This window comes from Patagioenas fasciata, chromosome 1, assembly GCF_037038585.1.
Source record: "Patagioenas fasciata isolate bPatFas1 chromosome 1, bPatFas1.hap1, whole genome shotgun sequence".
Classification (NCBI taxonomy): domain Eukaryota; kingdom Metazoa; phylum Chordata; class Aves; order Columbiformes; family Columbidae; genus Patagioenas; species Patagioenas fasciata.
The window spans coordinates 16,417,397-16,435,117 of record NC_092520.1 but is presented as its reverse complement, the minus strand read 5'-3'; the positions used below and the strand labels follow the sequence as shown (position 1 = coordinate 16,435,117).

Sequence of the window (17,721 nt, the reverse complement as noted above, 5' to 3'; positions counted from 1 at the left end):
TTGCAATGTTTTACCATATGTACACTGCATGTTTTTATGTGCTGAATTTTTCAACGTTTCATGACTATCGGGTCACAATGGATTTCTGCCCAAATTCTATGGGAGTATAGTTTTAATAATTATTTATTGTAAAACAAATACATTTGTATAGTTTATCAGAATTTCACCTGAAGTTTCACATTGAAGTTTCCTAATAAATTATGTTTATCATATAATCGTGTCTTTGATGTCTCATTCATACTAATACTCAAGAGCCCAGTCTCACTTTTGAACACTAGAAAATGTATTCTGGAATGACACATTAAGTCTTTTTCCCAAAGCCAGAGGAAGGAGCAGTCAGCTGGCTCTGAACTCCATCACTTCACACAAGCCCTGGTGCAAATCCTCTGGGTAATTAGGCCAGTTGGGACTCGTTAGCATCACTCTACAAATCACACTTCCACATACTGTTCCTCTGTCTCCAGCTTCTACTTGTAGCTTTCCCTTCTGGGTGCATGTCTTTGCAAGTGTAGGAGGGGTTTTTTCCCTCATGTTTTGGGTTTAGGAGCTGGGTTTAAGCCTGGAAATGCAGATTAGAAAGGACCTCTGAGATTGCTGAAACCAGTCCCTTACTGTCACAAGTAGACAAATCATATAATGGACAAATAAGCCTCTTTATTCAAGGTTCTTTCAAGTGTTAGCTACTCCAGTAGTTAGTAAATCCCTCCTAACTTCAGTGGGTTAAAGGATGAAAAAGTTTCCTTAAAAACTGAAAATTCTTGGCCAAAAATATTTCTGATACAAATAGTTAATGAAAAAGACAGCTTGACTTCGAGCCTAGCTGCATTTTTTTTTCAAATATCCTCAATCAAAATGATGTTTGAAGAATTACTTGCTTTCTCTTCGTAGCTCAGCTGATAACATTAGAAGCCATACACCCATAACAAAAAGTATTATCTCATGCAACATTTGTATTATTCTACATACTTCAGAGGAAGGTTTCAGGTTACTGTAACTGCAGTAGCTGTATTTTGAGAAAAGAATGTGTAACCTTATATAAATGCCTCCATTTATCTTTTTCGTTTCTTACCTGTCTATATTACAAGCCTATTAAATTGTATCCTTCATGAATAAAGAATAGACTTGATAGTTCTTATGTTTATTAAATTCAGGAGTAAAACTTAGTCTAAATACTATTCAAAGATAAGGAATTGTATAACTGAAAATTAATTTAAATATATTATATTCTTTATAAAACCCTACAAATATTACTATAAAATAATAAAAAATAAATTACAGTAAATCAAAGTGTTTAATGAAGAACTTAACTTATGTGACTCCTGTTCTCACAAGGTGATTTAGGTACTGGTTCTTTAATTTGAAAACTTAGTAGCAATGCTAATTAATCATATTTTCTTGTGTAAGCCAGTGCTAATGAACTACCAACAACAATTAACCAAAAATTCTTCTAGAAGTATAAAAATCTAAATTGATTATGATGTTCTAGCAGAGATGAGCTATAAACATAACACAAGATCTATAGAGAAATATAATATTTCTTACCAGACCAATTATGTATTAAAAAATAAAAATTGGGGGCACATATTCCCTTCAGATACAAAGTAGAAGCAGAAGACCTCAAGGAAATGACAGAGAAGCTCCTCAGATTTAGTAGAGAACACTAACCCCCCTGTGGAAGAAAAAAGTAGTGGGTACTCAAACGACAGAGAAAATGTTAGATGAGGGGTAAGGAGGTGGTTATGTTTTGAAGAGGGAGATAAAAAGTCCTTTACAAACCATGGAAGATGAAGAAGAAGCTAAAGAGAGGATGAAGTTTACGATGGCATATTTTGAGTCCATTCCTTTTGGTATCCTGTGAAGTTCTGATTTTAGTTGCCAGCCACTTTTTTTTTTTTTTTAAATAATTTATGGATTTCCCTTGAACAAGAAGACTGAGAGCTCAGAATGAATGATTTATTTGTGAGAAATATTCCCCCTGCTTATGTGAGTGAACATTTCCTTTGCCTACATGGCCATGGCAATTGCTCCATCCCAGTCACATCATTAGGAGGAGGGCACAGCTGGTGCCAGCAGCTCTCGCCCGCCTGCAGGCACAAGCACCGCTTTCAGCAATTTGGAATCTGGGTGTTGTTTCCAACTTAGTCCACAGAATCACCTGATATTTTTCTTACTCCCTTTTAATAAGTTTACAGTCCCATTTGCTAATTATTGTACTATGATGGAATACCGTACCACTCCCTAGTGTCTGGTTACTGTTTTTGTGAGTAATGGTAGCCCGTATCTTTATTAACTGACACAGATTTACCCAGGCAGAAATACAATTGCCTAAACATGTGTTTAGTGCATTTGAGGTGCAACGTGGGGTGTCTAGGTCACCCATGCTGGTGTGAAACAGGACTGTGGGAGACCAGTGCTCCCCAGAGCCCCACAGAGCCTACACTGTCTCCAGGGACCTATGTTCGGGTGGTTGGATCCTGCCTTCACAGGCAGCGACCTTTGCTAAAGGTTTGCCAGGGGTCAAACACATTATTTGAATCATTTGCCATTGTCCCATATTTTACACTCAAGCTGAGTAATGATTCAGCTTTGTTGACTCTACCATAGGATTAAATCTGCAAAGTAGTGGCTCAACTCAGCTGCCTGACCAGGCACCTGGTGCCATCAGGGTGACTGAGTTGACCTCCAGCTGCCAGTATAGAGTGCACATGTTCCCTCTGAGTCCTGGGTTACAGCAACCAGGCCTGTGTCAATGTACCAGGGTCACTAGACTGTCTCAAAAGCACAACAAATCACTGTTCAGGCAGCTTAGTTGCGGCCTAAATGTTTTCATGTGATCTCAGGCTTAAATTCTCATCATAGTCAATGGTGTTGGTCAAAGCATTCAGTGAGCTCATAAGAGCTGCATAGATCACCCTAAGTTTACCTTCTATATGTGGTCAGATGAAATGCTCTCTAGATGCTATTTGACCATATTGATTAGATTTCTGTTGTTATAAAGCAAGCTTAGACAGTAACTCAGGTACAGATCCTCACATCGTGAACACTTAGGAAAGGTGGATCCTTGCTGGTGTTGTGCTAAGGTCACTGTGATGCAGCAGTGTTGATGATTCATGTGATGCTTTGTGTAGCGTTACTTAGTACTACTGATATGATGAGGCTAGGAGGTGACCTTTTTGGGTTAAAACGGGTCACTTTACTGCAGACTGGATAAAAACAATTCTAGGATGAGAAAAGAAGTCACGATGTAGATGAACACCCACCAGCTCTAACCAATGTCAAAGATAAGTATAAGGAAACCACAACCAGCAGCTGCTTATACAGCTTCTTCTTTTCCCAGGCCTCAAGGCCAGCTATAAGTGTATTTGTGAAACATCACTTGCGAAAAAAACATCTTCGGGCCTCTCTCCCATGGGCAGTGCAAATTGACTGCTATGTTGTGTAGGTGGTCAAGTTGCGAAACCCTAAAAGTGCTTTGAGTGACATAAACCTCCACCATCTGTCACTCAAATGTCTTCTGAGCAAACACTAATGTAGCTTGAGCTGTTCACAGAAACTAGAATTGTAGTCTAAACCAGTTGTTTAAAGCTTCTTTATATTCAATAAAGACAGAGAGCACCTATTCTAAGCCCGTTGAATCACTCTACAGAGTTGCATACAGTGTTATGTATTTCTCCATTTGCTATAGGAGAATGCTTAACTAATAAATGTGCATAGTTAGGTGTAACCAGTCTTAACTTAGCTGCTCTCGCCTCTATCCTTCCACTGCTATGCAGCAGACAGCTGTGGGGATTTGATGATCAACCACAGCGGGAAAAAGGACCGCTTCTCCCAGTTCTTACCAAATCATAGTACTGCCCTGATCTTTTACAAAATCAAATTCATATCAGCCAAAACATGTTTTCCAAAAATATGTTCTAGTGCCAGTGGAAAACATGCTTGGTGCAAAAGCCACTGAAGAGGGGTCTGTCTTTTGTGACCTACACCATAGATATAGTTGGATGATACCACCATGGTCATCCCTTCTAGCTTTAAAACCTCTGAGACAAACAAATACGTTCATTTGAAAACATAAGACGGATCTCAAATGTCTGTACTTCTGGATAAACACACGTCATTTCTAGTAGCAGTTCAGTTGAGCTCTCAGTTTGTCACAGTTTGTACCTCAGTTACAGAACTGAATGGGATCCAGGCCTCACAGATCTCTTACCTAATACAAGGATAATAAGCAGAAATCAATGGAAGGGTTTGTGGGTTTTTTATCATAGCTGAGAAATGCCATTAAAAAACAAGTTTCACTAACAAGTCTACATTGTGAAATTTGGGATAGAAAATCCGTCATTAACACCTCCAGCTGAAGCAAAGTTGACCACAAGTGACAGCAAAAAAGCCAAAAACACAGAAGCAAGGATTTCCTGACAAAGCCACTGTCCAACATGAGGGTATTACTGTTTTGTAAAAGTTGAATCCATACTGTCGTAGCTCCTTTGAGGTGCCAAACACCTTCAGCTCCAATTGTTGTCAGAGGAAGATGAAGGTGATTGTCCAACCCAGGGTGAAATCCCATAGTTTGTCACAACGTGTGTGACTCTTGAAACTTCCTTTATTCTGAATTACTTAAGACAGGAAATAATCATATCCCTTGTGGTTAATGCGGTTAAACTGAAGAAACCTTCTGTAATGAAACGGTAGATAGCAGATAGATAGATAGATAGATAGATAGATAGATAGATAGATAGATTAGATAAATGCAGGCAGGATTTATAGGATAAAATGTTTTTTGTTTGTGTATAACCTGAATTCCAGCAATGTAATTTAAAAAACCCACACCTTTTCTGAGTTGCAGAGAGTGATGTGGGGTTTTCATCCATTTCCCAAAATAGCCAGTCTCACTTTATGGATCAATTTAAAAAGCCAATTTTCTGCTTACAGTAATTTCTCCCAAAGTTTTAATTTTTTTGCATGAGATTCACATCTGGTGCATGACTCTCATTTTCCAGGCTGAGAATGGTTAAGAGTCCCTGTATATTTGGTGACCACATTTCATACAGCTGGATTGGGACAACTTAAAAGGTTTTGCATTTGTCTTCCATTTCATCTGCTGTGAAATTGTTCAGATTCACTAAAAATTTAGTGTAAAATATCTGAAATTGAGTGCCAGTTTTGAACTGGTAGCCAAGCAGCTTAGGAGTATTCAAAGACTAACCGACTTCAGATGTCTGTGAAACTGGACGGGTTTAATTAAGTTTCATTGTGTCAGCCAGCACAGAGTGATAGGACGTGTGGAGGTAATTGGAGAATGATAAACTCTGAGTCAGTCTACGACTGACTCCCACAGCAGCCCATCCTGTACGAACTGGGCAGCGAGAGAGGATGCACACAGAGCAGAAAGCAGACTGCTGTCCCACCGGACAGAGAGGAGAGCAAGAATGAAGGAACTTTCACTTCTGCTTTTAATGTGTGCAGCTGCTTCTGACGCTCTTCCCGTCCACCCAGAGAAAGACAACAAAGAAGATGCAAAGTTTGTACAGGTAATTACATTGTTCACATCTCAGATCTATTCAGTCCTCTCTTTTCATATGTAATCTGCATGTTCCAACTACACAGCATTTGCCGTCTTTCTGAGACCGTGTTATTCCATAGAACTCTGTTGCCCAAACTTTACTCAAGTAGGATGAATCTGTACAAACATGTCAAGTCAATAAGAGTCAGGGACAATGTTGTCTGTTTCTGTTTAGCTATGATCCTCCGGAAAACATCTATTGTGCTCCAAAATCACAGGCAGATGTGAGCAAACTACACAAACAATATCAGCCCTAGGGCGTTTATTTAGAAACAGATCAAAATGTGAAATGTGTATACTTTTTGGTTTTATGTTGTCCTTTGTTTTTTGTTTTTTGGTTTTTTTTTTGCTAGGACTATTTAAGTAAATTCTATGCTGTTGAGCCAGATCCAAATCAACTTGGATGGAAAATCAACGATGAATCTACAGCTGAAAAACTTCAGAAAATGCAACAATTTTTTGGTCTGAAAGTGACTGGAAAACCAGACACTGAGACATTGGAAATGATGAAGAAACCCAGGTGTGGAGTTCCCGATGTGGGTCTCTATGGTTTTACTCTGCCAGGATGGAAAAAAACCAAGCTGACATACAGGTACTATTTAGATAATTACTTTCTGTGTTTAAATTTTGGGGTTGTGGGTATCCATGTTTGTTATATTTAAATATAACTTCCATAGAAATTGTTGCCAGTTGGGACAAAAATATTTCTCTTTCCCCAGCCGTTAGCTATGCTTATTGCTGAGAGTCAAGCTGGGTATTTTACATTTTCTGAGTCAACCATAGTATTTTGCCAATCATGTATCACTCCTGACAAATATTCTGGGAGCCAAACAGCAATATAAATTGCACCCTGTACAAGCTCCCTTATCTTCAAAATTTCCCAAGGCTGACAGCTTAGTGGTCACAGAAAGCTGAGGAGATGATTTTCCTCATGCTCAAGAAACACCCTCCTGGATAAGGCCCATTTTCAGAAAAATTGATACCATGTACACAGTTACTATTATGAAAAGACATGTTGGACAGTTATCACATTCCCCAAACTCAGTCCAAGAGGAACCTTGGGAGCTATTGGATAACAAGTTAAACTGCTGCTTATACATTTCTGTTCATCACCTTAATAATAATAATTTTTTTCTGCAAACACTAAGTATTATTACTTGAACCCTCATAACTGTAGAATTGTGAACTACACACCAGATATGAGCAAAGAAGATGTGGATAAAGCAATCCAGCAGGCGTTTAAAGTGTGGAGCACTGTCACCCCACTGATTTTCATTCGTATTCATGAGGGAGTAGCAGATATAATGATTGCTTTTGGGACCAAAGGTAATAAGCTGCCTGCATACCAACGTTAAGTTTAATTCAAAGATTTTCCAGTAGTCATGACATAAACCTAATGTTGTTTCAACATTTATTATTTAGCTCATGGACATTGCCCTCGTTATTTTGATGGCCCCCTTGGCATTCTCGCTCATGCTTTTCCACCTGGCAATGGTTTTGGTGGTGATGTGCACTTTGATGAAGATGAAGATTGGACCACAGGCTCAGCTGGTAGGTAAAAAAGGTTTTCTGAAGTGTAATGCAGAGGAGTAAATTAATTTCCGATTTTATTTAGGTGAAGGAATAGACTGAGATAAAACACATCATTAACTGTAAGAGCAGTTTGAGGCTATTACAGGCCATCCTCCAACTGGGATAATTACTATTATGCTGATGTAAAACCAGCCAGATCTAATCTAGTTCTCAATTCACACTGGTAAATATACTATCAGGACAACCCTTTTCACACACACACACTACAGACACGGGCCACTATTACCTGGGGGTTGGTAGGGCTCATACACACCAGAGATTTGCAAACCATGGTAAAAGCTTTCTGACTTTTTCCCTTCCTGGTGCAAACACTGGCACCACACCTGGCATTGCCACACACTGCAGGGGAAGCACACCATACTTCACAGCAGCCCTCAGAGGAGATCCCCATCATCTAAAAAACATCACAGTCACCAGTGATCAAGGAGTCTTCACTAACAGTACCAAAATAGGCCCAGCTATAGGCTGTAACAGCTTTACTTTGAATCCAGGCTAGGATGGGCTTATACATGAAAGTGTTCTCCAAGCAGTTTCAGCTGTCTGCCAGCAGCCAGGAGTTTGAACACGCTGTTCAGGCCACCCACGGACTGAAACGCAGCATGCAGAGCTGATGACAAATGTGTACCACTGGGCCAGAAGAGATGGGAACACCAAGTCCTCAACCATCTGGCCAGGACTCATCTGCTCCTCTCAACCCCCTTCCCTCCAGGCTGGGCATACAGTACATACGACCTCTGACAGATCTGACAGTACACAGGCACATCATGCTGTTTTACTTTAGACCCTTTTCTCATCCATTTTTTGGGATGGAAAACTGAAGAGGATAATTGCAGTAGGAGAATCGAGGTCACACTGCAGGAAAAGCGAGTAGGTAATAAACAGGAAGGTGCATTGCATGAGGAGGAGTGGTGTGGGCTTATTGTGGTGGGAAAGAAAAAAAGAAGGATGAGGGGTGCACTTGCCATGCTGATAAAATCACAAAATCATTTTGTATGGAAAAGACCCTTAAGATCATAGAGTCCAATCATTAACTCAACACTATCACTAAATCATGTCCCTGAGAACCAAACCTACACATCTTTTGAACACCTCCAGGGATGGTGAATCGACCACTTCCCTGGGCAGCCTGTTCCAATGCTTCACAACCCTTTCCGTGAAGAAATTTTTCCTAATATCCAATCTGAACTTCCCCTGGTGCAATTTGAGGCCATTTCCTCTCATCCTAATCTAATATGTAATATTTTGTAATATCATGTAGAATGTAATGTTTTCTCTGCACTGGGACCGAATGGGTCAATCTCAGTTTTGCTACTGTTCCTCAACAGCATGGCTCCAGCAGCCAGGCATTGCAGAACTCGTTGGAGAGCCTGGAGGACTCGTGAGAGGGGAGGACTGGAAATACACGTGGAAAAATTGAGGCTTTGTTTGGTTTTTTGAGAAATGCATATCTTGGCCTCAGTCAGCCTTTCTTGGGCAATCGATGACCAGTCCTCCACTCTGCCACAGACTTGTGAGCTTCACTAGTCTGTTGATATTTCTGGCTCTCAGTCTTCAGGGCAGATGATCATTCTTCCCTAATTCAGAAAGCGTGTTACTTGGAGGGATTCTTGTTGAAGGAAATTCCATTTTTATCTATTTACTGTGCTAACATATTTCACTGGGAATAAGCATGCATTAGTACAATATTTTTAAAAGATATTTTATTTGACAAGGCTGTGAAGAACCATATGCTCTAAGTCCTAGTGATACAAAGATAAGTTGTTCTGCTAACATTATATCGTTATATTTTTCCTTGTATATTCGTGATCTCACCTTTCTTTCTCAGGTTTGTGGGCAGGAGGGTGACACACAGTGACGCTTTGGTAGCTCAAATGAGCACAGAGTGCATCGTCTTGTCCTGGCCCTGGAGATATCTGTTCGGTTGATCTGACTCAGTACCTAATCCATTCTAGCTCAGCCAGGAAACCCTGCCAGGACATTCCTCAGAGCTGCACCCACACTCACCCCCAGACATCCACTCATGCCACACACGTACTGTCAGCAGCTAACAGAAAGAGCAGGAGGGAAGAGGGCCAAAAGTCACTCCCTTCTAGGGGGAGAAGAACACAACCTTGTTCTGTACAAAAAATATACTTCATATATGCATACCCTAGTTAATTTTTTGTATTGTATGAGAACTGTCACTGAGTAATATCCCTGCTATGTTCCTATCAATCATTTACACATCAAAATTAGACTTATCTCTTATCTCTATCAATTTTTTAAGGGTTCAACTTGTTCCTCGTTGCTGCTCATGAGATTGGCCATGCCCTGGGTCTCTCCCATTCTAATGATCAGAGGGCTTTGATGTTCCCCAATTATGCCTATGTCACCCTCAGTGAATTTCCCCTCTCTCCAGATGACATAAGTGGCATTCAGTCCATTTATGGTGAGTAAAATCCATGGCTTAAAAAAAAGAAGTAAGCAGTAGAGAAATGATCTCTCTCACTGTTTCACCATGAAAATAATTATATTCTAATAATAATATAAAAAATGCATGTATCTGTTAAAATCATGGTGTTTCTACAAATTTGATGTATTCTTTATGAAATGTCTCCCTTAGGATCTCCACCAAATGCCCCAGATAAAAGGCCAGCTACCCCTACCTCACCTAAAACCTGTGGCTCCCAGATGACTTTCAATGCTATAACTACTCTCCGACGAGAAGTCATTTTTCTAAAGGGCAGGTAAATATTGATAGGACATGTGTCTCTGTGAGGGTTATTTTTTCTTGATTTCTACAAAGGCTGAATGCTTTGGTGTTTCACATTATTATGATTATGTGATTTAGAATGAGACAAATGGAAATTCATTGAAAACTTTTAGCAGAAATGAGTTATACCAATATTTTTACAGGATCCTCTGAAAAAAAAAAAAAAAGCATACTTCATTTTTTTTTCCAGAAAATATCTCAATCCCAATATAGCTTTAATCCCAAATCTATAGGTGGTTACACCAGTTAATGACATGACTGAATGCTGTAATCCTTTCCTAAGAAATCAGTGTGTTCTACCATATAGTTGGGCAAATCTCTCCTCCAGTCACATATACAAACCCAAAGTCACCCAAGTAAGTTGGCCAGAAAATAGTTTACAGTCAGGCTCATATGTGACCCTGTAACTCTCTTACTATATAGTACAGAAACAACTCAAATTTTTCACCTACTTGTAGCTGATCCCATTAATCAACCAGTACCAATGAGAAGGGTAATTCCAGCAAGAAGCCAGAATTAAAAAATCTCACTTCCCACCAAAGGGAGTGTTTTCCTTTCTGCCACATCAACCCAGGTATCTCCATTGACAAGAAAGAGCTTGTAAGTCACAATGCTATTCACATTCTTGGGCACATACAGAATTGCCTGTGGTTTATTGTTTACTACAAAAACTGTTTCTTTTTTAAATCAGGCACTTATGGCGACTCTATCCTGATAACTCAGAAGTTGAACAAGAATTAATTTCTACCTTCTGGCCAACTCTGCCACCTGGTATTGAAGCTGCGTATGAGAACATGAAAGATCAGATCCTATTTTTCAAAGGTGAAGTATGAGATTTTATTTAAATTTTTCTTACCATTAATTTAGCGGGAAGATGGGAGGAAGGAGGGGTAGCTATGTGCATAAAATTCACTTTTCAAATAAATTAAAAATAAACTTATGACATTTAATCTAGTTTTCCTACAACCTACACTAAGGGAACAATTTTTTTTTCTCTTAGTGTCTGAAAATCACTGGTGAAATTAAATTTTTTTTTTTTTTTTAACAGGCAATAAATTCTGGGTTATCAGCGGGTATCAAGTATTGCTTGGTTATCCAAAGTATATCTACACACTGGGCTTCCCTAAAGGTGTCAAGAAAATTGATGCAGCTGTTTGTAATAAAAACACAGGGAAGACAGACTTTTTCATAGGTGACAAGTACTGGAGGTAAGGAAAATTGACAAATGTTTTCTTATGATTGACTCCAATATAATCTGAATGCAATTAAAACTGTCTATGTGACAAAAGACTTTTAGGTAACTATATGTAACTAGGTAGCTATAGCAATCCTACCTTTCATAGAAATGTTTCTTTGACTCCTGCACAAGGAGAATAATATAGTTTTGACTTTTGAGAGTTTAAGGGTGTCCTGAAATCGGCATTCAAGATATGGACCCAATTTGATGCATTATGCCTGGAAGCTGAAAAAAAAATCTAGCATGTAGAGAATTTTTACCAAAAAAAAAGAGAAGACAAAACCATCTCCAGAAAATAAAGCTCTGAAAGCTAATTTACTTCAGTAGAAGGCTGGCTAAAATGGATTGGGTAGAATTTCTCTGATTTCTGAAAAATCCTGGATTATTTTGTCTCTTTTAGAGAGATAGAAGTGATAGTTCATTTTCCTTTCTTTGCCTGCTTAGCATTGGATTTGCAACATGCTGCTTCTAAATCCTACTCCCAAACTGGCATAAGTGATTCCTGATACCCAAATATCAGAAAAATGGAAGCAAAAAGTCAGCTTTGGGAAGCTGATAGGTTTCTCCCGTGTGCAAGGACAACTGCTGCAAAGACCTTCTGCAGGCAACCGGGAGCATGTGTGGGTGAAATGGATTTTATCATGACTAATTGTGGGGTTCCTCAGTGAGACATACAGGGTCAGCTGGATTTTGAGCTGCATGTTGTTTCCTGTCCTTTGTTTCTGAGAGTTTTGGAAAGATTATTTACAACATCTTGCATTGCTATTTTACTGCCTTGGTCACAAGACAAAGGCATGCAAGGAAACCACGGCATGGATTTTTTTACCTAACAACTCATTCTCTCAGTCTCATGTCCCTGCGAAAAGTATTCCTTGTATCCAAGGAGAAGTAAAACAAATGCTTGTTTGTTTGCTTGTTTTGTTTTCCTGAGATGTTTTCTCAAATCTAGAAGAACATTTCAGGTCCTCCTTTCAGCCCTCAAATTCTGTTCCATCTCATACATATTGTCCTGGTTCAGTTAGGAACAACTTGATTGTATAAGAAACCAATCAGCTTCCTTTCCTCCACCTAAATCTGTCATCTAGTAGAGGACTATGTACAATATCATACAAAAGTCTGAGAGGAATTTAAAATTAATGCAATAATTTCTACCGTCACTGTAGTGGGAATCAACCTGGACAGTTTCTATGCATTGACTGTCACACTGCTGTAGTTAGAGGAGGTAAATCCTGTCCCTGTTGTCAAAACTGTGGGTCTTCCTTCCATTTGTCTCACTCCAGATGCTTCTTTGGAGCTGTGTCTGTTGTATCAACAAAGAAGTAGCCACCTTATTGAAAATGCAACGGCCAGTGTCCTGCACATATTTGTGCGAGCTGATAACTTCACTCTTCATAGTCCCAGTGAAATCAAACTACAGATGGTGAATGTCTAAACTCTGTAAAATGACATGTCTCCCTTCATATGATTTAGGTATGATGAAAATAGCCAGTCCATGGAGAAGGGTTATCCTAGACAGGCAGTCAATGACTTTCCAGGAATTAGCCAGAAGATTGATGCTGTTTTCCAACAGAAAGGTAAATTAAATGAGCTTTTAAGTAAAATCAGTTTACTTGTAAAGAACATAACTTCTGGAGTTATGATGAACATCATTATTGCTGTATCCTGCAAAAGACAGAACTGAAGAGATGCTCTCCTGTGTATACAAAGATCATGTTCCCCACTTTGTCAAAATGAAGTTAGTTCTTGTATTCACAAAATAATGCTTTACTTTTTTATTTCCAGGATTATTCTACTTCTTCCATGGATCAAAGCAATGGGAATTTGACCCTATCACTAAAAAAGTTACCCGTGAAATAAAGAGTAACAGTTGGTTTAACTGTTAATAGCATTTAACTTTCTTACACACAGCAAACGAGAATAAAAAGTCATTCTAGATTTTTCAAACGTTGTTCATATACATGCTACTATACAGAAGAGGCTACATGATTAGTTCTCTTATTTCTCTACCATTTTAAGAAATCAGCATGTCAGCGCTAGTTGTATCTCCAAAAGCTAGAACAAAACTGTATTTTTCCCCCTGATTGAGTGCCAAATGTCCAATTTATTATTTTTACTCCAAGTAAATTTTCAAATATTTTGGCAATAAACAGGTTTAGTTTGATGTTAACTATTTTCTGCTTAATCTGTTGAAGGCATTTTATATTTCTGAGGTGTGAAAGACTTCACACTACTGTGTTAATATCCTTCCAACACATGTTTGTATTTTGCTTTTCTCTCCAAACATCTTCAAGAGCCAGGCTTTTCCTTAATCACATGTTTTTCTGTCCTCTCTCCTACCATCTTCTCCTGCTCTTCTTTGACTTTTGCAGTCTTGTCCCTTTCACACCATATCATTATTTTGCCATAAAAATCATCCTCCTGCCCCAGTGTCTAAACAGATTATCTCACTCAGCTCTGTCTTTCCAATGCAACAGTTAGATTATTTCATCAGCAGCCATTTTTTGAGGATCTATGAATGGCATCCTTCACAAAGCAGCCCCATCTTATTCAAGAAATTCAACACTTACGATGCCATAGAGCACAACATTTACTCTGCTACTACAAAGCATGTGCTTCAAGTGCAGATATATCTGAGATTTACTACATGCTGCCACTGCACACAAAGCAACTGCCTCACAAAATCAGGCAAAATCTGTAAAGTCCCAGACTAGCCAACTTGCTTAGAGTAGTTAACTTTCAGACAGCTAAAGTTTTGTGAAATTTATAATGTCCTTTCCGGGTGTTTTGCAGTTTTTCAGTTTTTATGTGATCCAAAATAAAATCATACCCTACTTTCATCCTCTTTATATTTGCTTTTTGGCAACTTATGCCAGCAGCTTTTTATCACAAGACAGTGATGAAGTTGTCTGAATACATTGGCTTGGACCAACACTGCCCATGAGATGACCATGATTTCCCATGAGACAAGAGCAGAACCTGCTGGAGGCAGGTGGGATGGAGACCATGCCTTACCTATTTCTGTATTTCCAGCATGCTTAAACTCTTCTTCAACATTCAGTTCAACTGGTTGCTTTGTAGAAAGCACAGTTTAACAGCTCAATGATAGAAGCTGCCAAGTTACTCCCAAGTGTTTATACTCAGAGGCAAGATTGCTCTCACACACAGTCTGTACAGTGTGTAATACAACTGTAATTCTAGCTGTAAGGAAAGCCTAATCATTGAGTCATCAAGATTATTCAGTTCGTTGTAAAACATAGGCAAGTTCCTTTATCTTCAAATACATAAACAAACAAAAACTGTGTGCTCCTTCTTCTGTCAGGTAAAACATTGTTTCACAACTTCTATAAATCCCTTGTCTTGAGGAAAGTTAATCTTTAACAGGGAAATGCTGATAATTAAGTTTTCTGACTGGCAGCTTTGGCATTCTGTTAAACCAGCGTAGGGTGCAGGTTCACAGGTCACCTGCAAAAACAATTAAAAAAACAATGAGTACCACTTTTCCTTTATTTGTGAAGAAGGCCTGAAAAGTCACACCCAACACAAAAAGACTTCACTTTTTGGTAATGATAACAGCTTGGTCACTCATTTTTCCCTCTTCACTCATCATTTCTTTGGAGGAATAGGAAGCACACAATAGGAGCATCACAGCAGAAACCCAGCCAGTGATGAGTGCTTAGTGGTGGTTCCTTCTGTCCCTCTCTGCCAGGAGCCTGGCTGACATGCAGCCATGTCTTGCACCTCTCCACGTCCTCCCACAGCCCCGGAGAGCTCCCGATATCACGTCTCCAGCACTCTCTTACGCCACCTATAGCTCATGGTAATGCACGTCCTCATACTGTATTTAGGTTATCAGCTGAGTAATGCTGTGTTGTTATCCGTGGGCTGGCCAGCCACTGCCCCCACAGCTTAGCCAAGGGATTAATTGACCATCTTCTGATTAATAGGGTTTTTTCTCCTCTAGGCAGCTACGATTTTCCACCAAACCTGTAGTAACTACAGTGTCTCATTTCACCTTGGCTGAAGTTGGCCAGCACCTTCAATAGTTACTGTGGGACCAAAGGGACACATGAACACAGACAGAGAAAACAGGATCCCATGTAGTCAAGCTAAAATAATTTTCTTAGTGTTTTTACTAAACATCCTTCTTGTTTCCCATTGCACATTTCCATTTGGTTTTGTGATATTGATTCCTACTGTTGACCAGAGGAGTTTGAAAAGACAGACAAAGCAAGGCAGAAAAGACACAAAAATAAGGACAAAGCTAATCCACACTTGTCTTTTCAGTTGTTTCATGTCACAAAGAAAAAACAGTTGCTTTTTTCTCAGCCAATTTAATTTTTGAACAGTTGTTTTTCAAATGGATCATAAGATCATTATGATGACACCGGATTGAGAAATGAGGAGATTATGCATCCTAATGTAATGTGTTCCTGAGACACACACAGTACAGCATCCCCTGTACGTTGTCCTGAAAAGTCCTTCTCTCTTCTCTGCCCACAAGAACCTTGTCTCTCAGCACTGGCATGGGAGTGCTTTGGCTACCAGAGTGGGGCAGGATCTGTGTATGCTTGTGTAAATGCTTGCTAGAGCAAGGCTTAAAACCCACCTCTTCCCCTTCCCCTTTGGGGTGACCAACTTACCTCTTGTGCTCTTGGGTGACAGACAGATACCCCAAAAGCCTTGAGAAAACTCATACTGAATCTTTCTAAGGATTTGGTACCATAAAAGAAGGGGAAAAAACAGTCATTGGAGCTGGCATATGGAGAAAGAACTTGCCATTGCCCGGATGTACATGGCTGCTCTTCCCTGCACTTGGTCATAACTTTGTGCCTCTTGCTGCTAATTGCCCAGATCCTGATAACAGAAAAGGAAGCTGCAAGGCTAGTATTTAAGATAGCCAACACACTCTTTGACCAGCTTAGTAAAGTCTGACCTTTTCAAACACTGAGCCTTCAGACATGACAAAACTGTAACCAAGGCAGAGTACTGGCAGAGAACTGAAACTCAGTACAGCCACTGCAGGTACCAAGAGAGGACACCAGTACAACGTGCAGATGAGCTGCATATTGTGCCTGGTTAAAGCAGGGGAGAGCACATCTTTGAGGGCTACAAGCACAGGCAGAGACCCCAGGACAGCCATCTCAGTTACATTAGACTGTGTCCTGTACACATACTTTGTAGACAGGACCTAAAGATTTGAGATGTGCCTTCTAGCTGTGAATCAGAGTTTTTAATGGTCTGCCTGCATTCACTAATTAAATCAGCTTGAGGGGGGTGTATGTGGGGGTTTTTCCTCAAGTGCCATGTGCTTCATGTGTTTTTGTGATCTGTAAGCACTGTGTCTTGCTGCCTTTCATTAAGTGAATAGACCTAATGGGTATGTATGTGTTTGTGTGCTCTCACACAAGGGCCTGGCCCACCGGTGCCTGTGGGTCTGTGTGGCCTCTGTGGGCTCTGCAGCCCTGCAGGGGCTGGAGGAGCAGTGGGTCTCACCAGCAGCATGGAAATACTTTTTGTGTGTTTCACGTACAAATGCTGCTTGTAGGACTGAGGGCAAGACAACCTCCTCATAGTTGAGCAATGCAAGGTTTTAAACCATCAGATAGAAAGCCATCATAAGCTCTTAAAGGCTAGCGATAGGGTGGTTAGGTCATGATTTGATATATTGACTGCGGGGTGTCAGTTTGAGCTTGGACTCATGAGAGTGGTGTTTACTTAGCTCTGCAGAGAGGGATCTGGGGGTTCTGGTCCACGGCAAGTTGAACATGAGCCAACAGTGTCCCTGGCAGCCAAGAGGGCCAACCGTGTCCTGGGTGCATCCAGCACAGCATTGCCAGCCAGGCAGGGAGGTGATTGTCCCGCTCTGCTCTACACTGGTGCGGCCTCACCTGGAGCACTGTGTGCAGCTCTGGGTGACACAGGATAAAAAAGATGTAAACCTACTGAAGAGTGTCCAGGAGAGGAACACTAAGTTAGTGAAGAGTTTGGAGGGGAAGCTGTATGAGGAGCAGCTGAAGCCACTTGGTTTGTTTAGCCTGGAGGAGACTGAGGGGAGACATCATGGCAACTACAGCTTCTTCACAAGGGGAGGAGGAGGGGCAGGCACCAAACTCTTCTCTTCAGTGATCAATGACAGAACCCGAGGTAATGGCAGGAAGATGTGCCAGGGGAGGTTTAGGTTGGACATTAGGAAAAGGTTCTTCACCCAGAGGGTGCTGGAGCACTGGAACAGGCTCCCCAGGGAGGTGTCACAGCCCCAAGCCTGACAGTGTTCAAGAAGAGACTGGACAACACCCTCAGACACATGGTGTGAAATGTGGGGTTGTCATATGCGGAGACGGGAGTTGGACTCGATGATCCTTGTAGGTCCTTCCAACTGAGGACATTCTATGATTCTACTTTTGAAGCACTTGCTGAGGATACAGAAGATTAGCACAAGCCAGCAAAGAAAATACTGATTTTTCAAACAGGCTGGAGTTATGAGCCTTACACTGCAGAGCACAGCATACACATCCCACGTGGACGGTCCACAGGGACTGGCCAGTTCTCCCCACTGCTCCATGCATCATAGTCCTCCAG

General features: G+C 40.4%; 1 protein-coding gene across 1 annotated transcript; it reads left to right on the top strand.

Annotated features, from left to right (window-relative positions):
* Positions 1-5,395: 5,395 nt before the first annotated feature.
* On the top strand, positions 5,396-13,879 carry LOC136098491 (matrix metalloproteinase-27-like). The gene is made up of 10 exons (XM_065831963.2): positions 5,396-5,528; positions 5,914-6,152; positions 6,738-6,886; positions 6,983-7,111; positions 9,420-9,581; positions 9,756-9,879; positions 10,597-10,727; positions 10,954-11,113; positions 12,613-12,716; positions 12,925-13,879. Exons 1-10 carry the CDS (start codon positions 5,427-5,429, stop codon positions 13,023-13,025), a joined length of 1,401 nt encoding a protein of 466 aa, XP_065688035.2. The 5' UTR covers positions 5,396-5,426; the 3' UTR covers positions 13,026-13,879.
* The last annotated feature ends 3,842 nt before the right edge of the window (positions 13,880-17,721 follow it).

Bases quoted from the DNA above. Each gene is read 5' to 3' on its own strand.
- LOC136098491 (XM_065831963.2), top strand. From the start codon at position 5,427: ATGAAGGAACTTTCACTTCTGCTTTTAATGTGTGCAGCTGCTTCTGAC. The intron at 6,153-6,737 runs GTACTATTTAGA...TCATAACTGTAG, and splicing joins AAAACCAAGCTGACATACAG to AATTGTGAACTACACACCAG. The intron at 9,582-9,755 runs GTGAGTAAAATC...TGTCTCCCTTAG, and splicing joins TGGCATTCAGTCCATTTATG to GATCTCCACCAAATGCCCCA.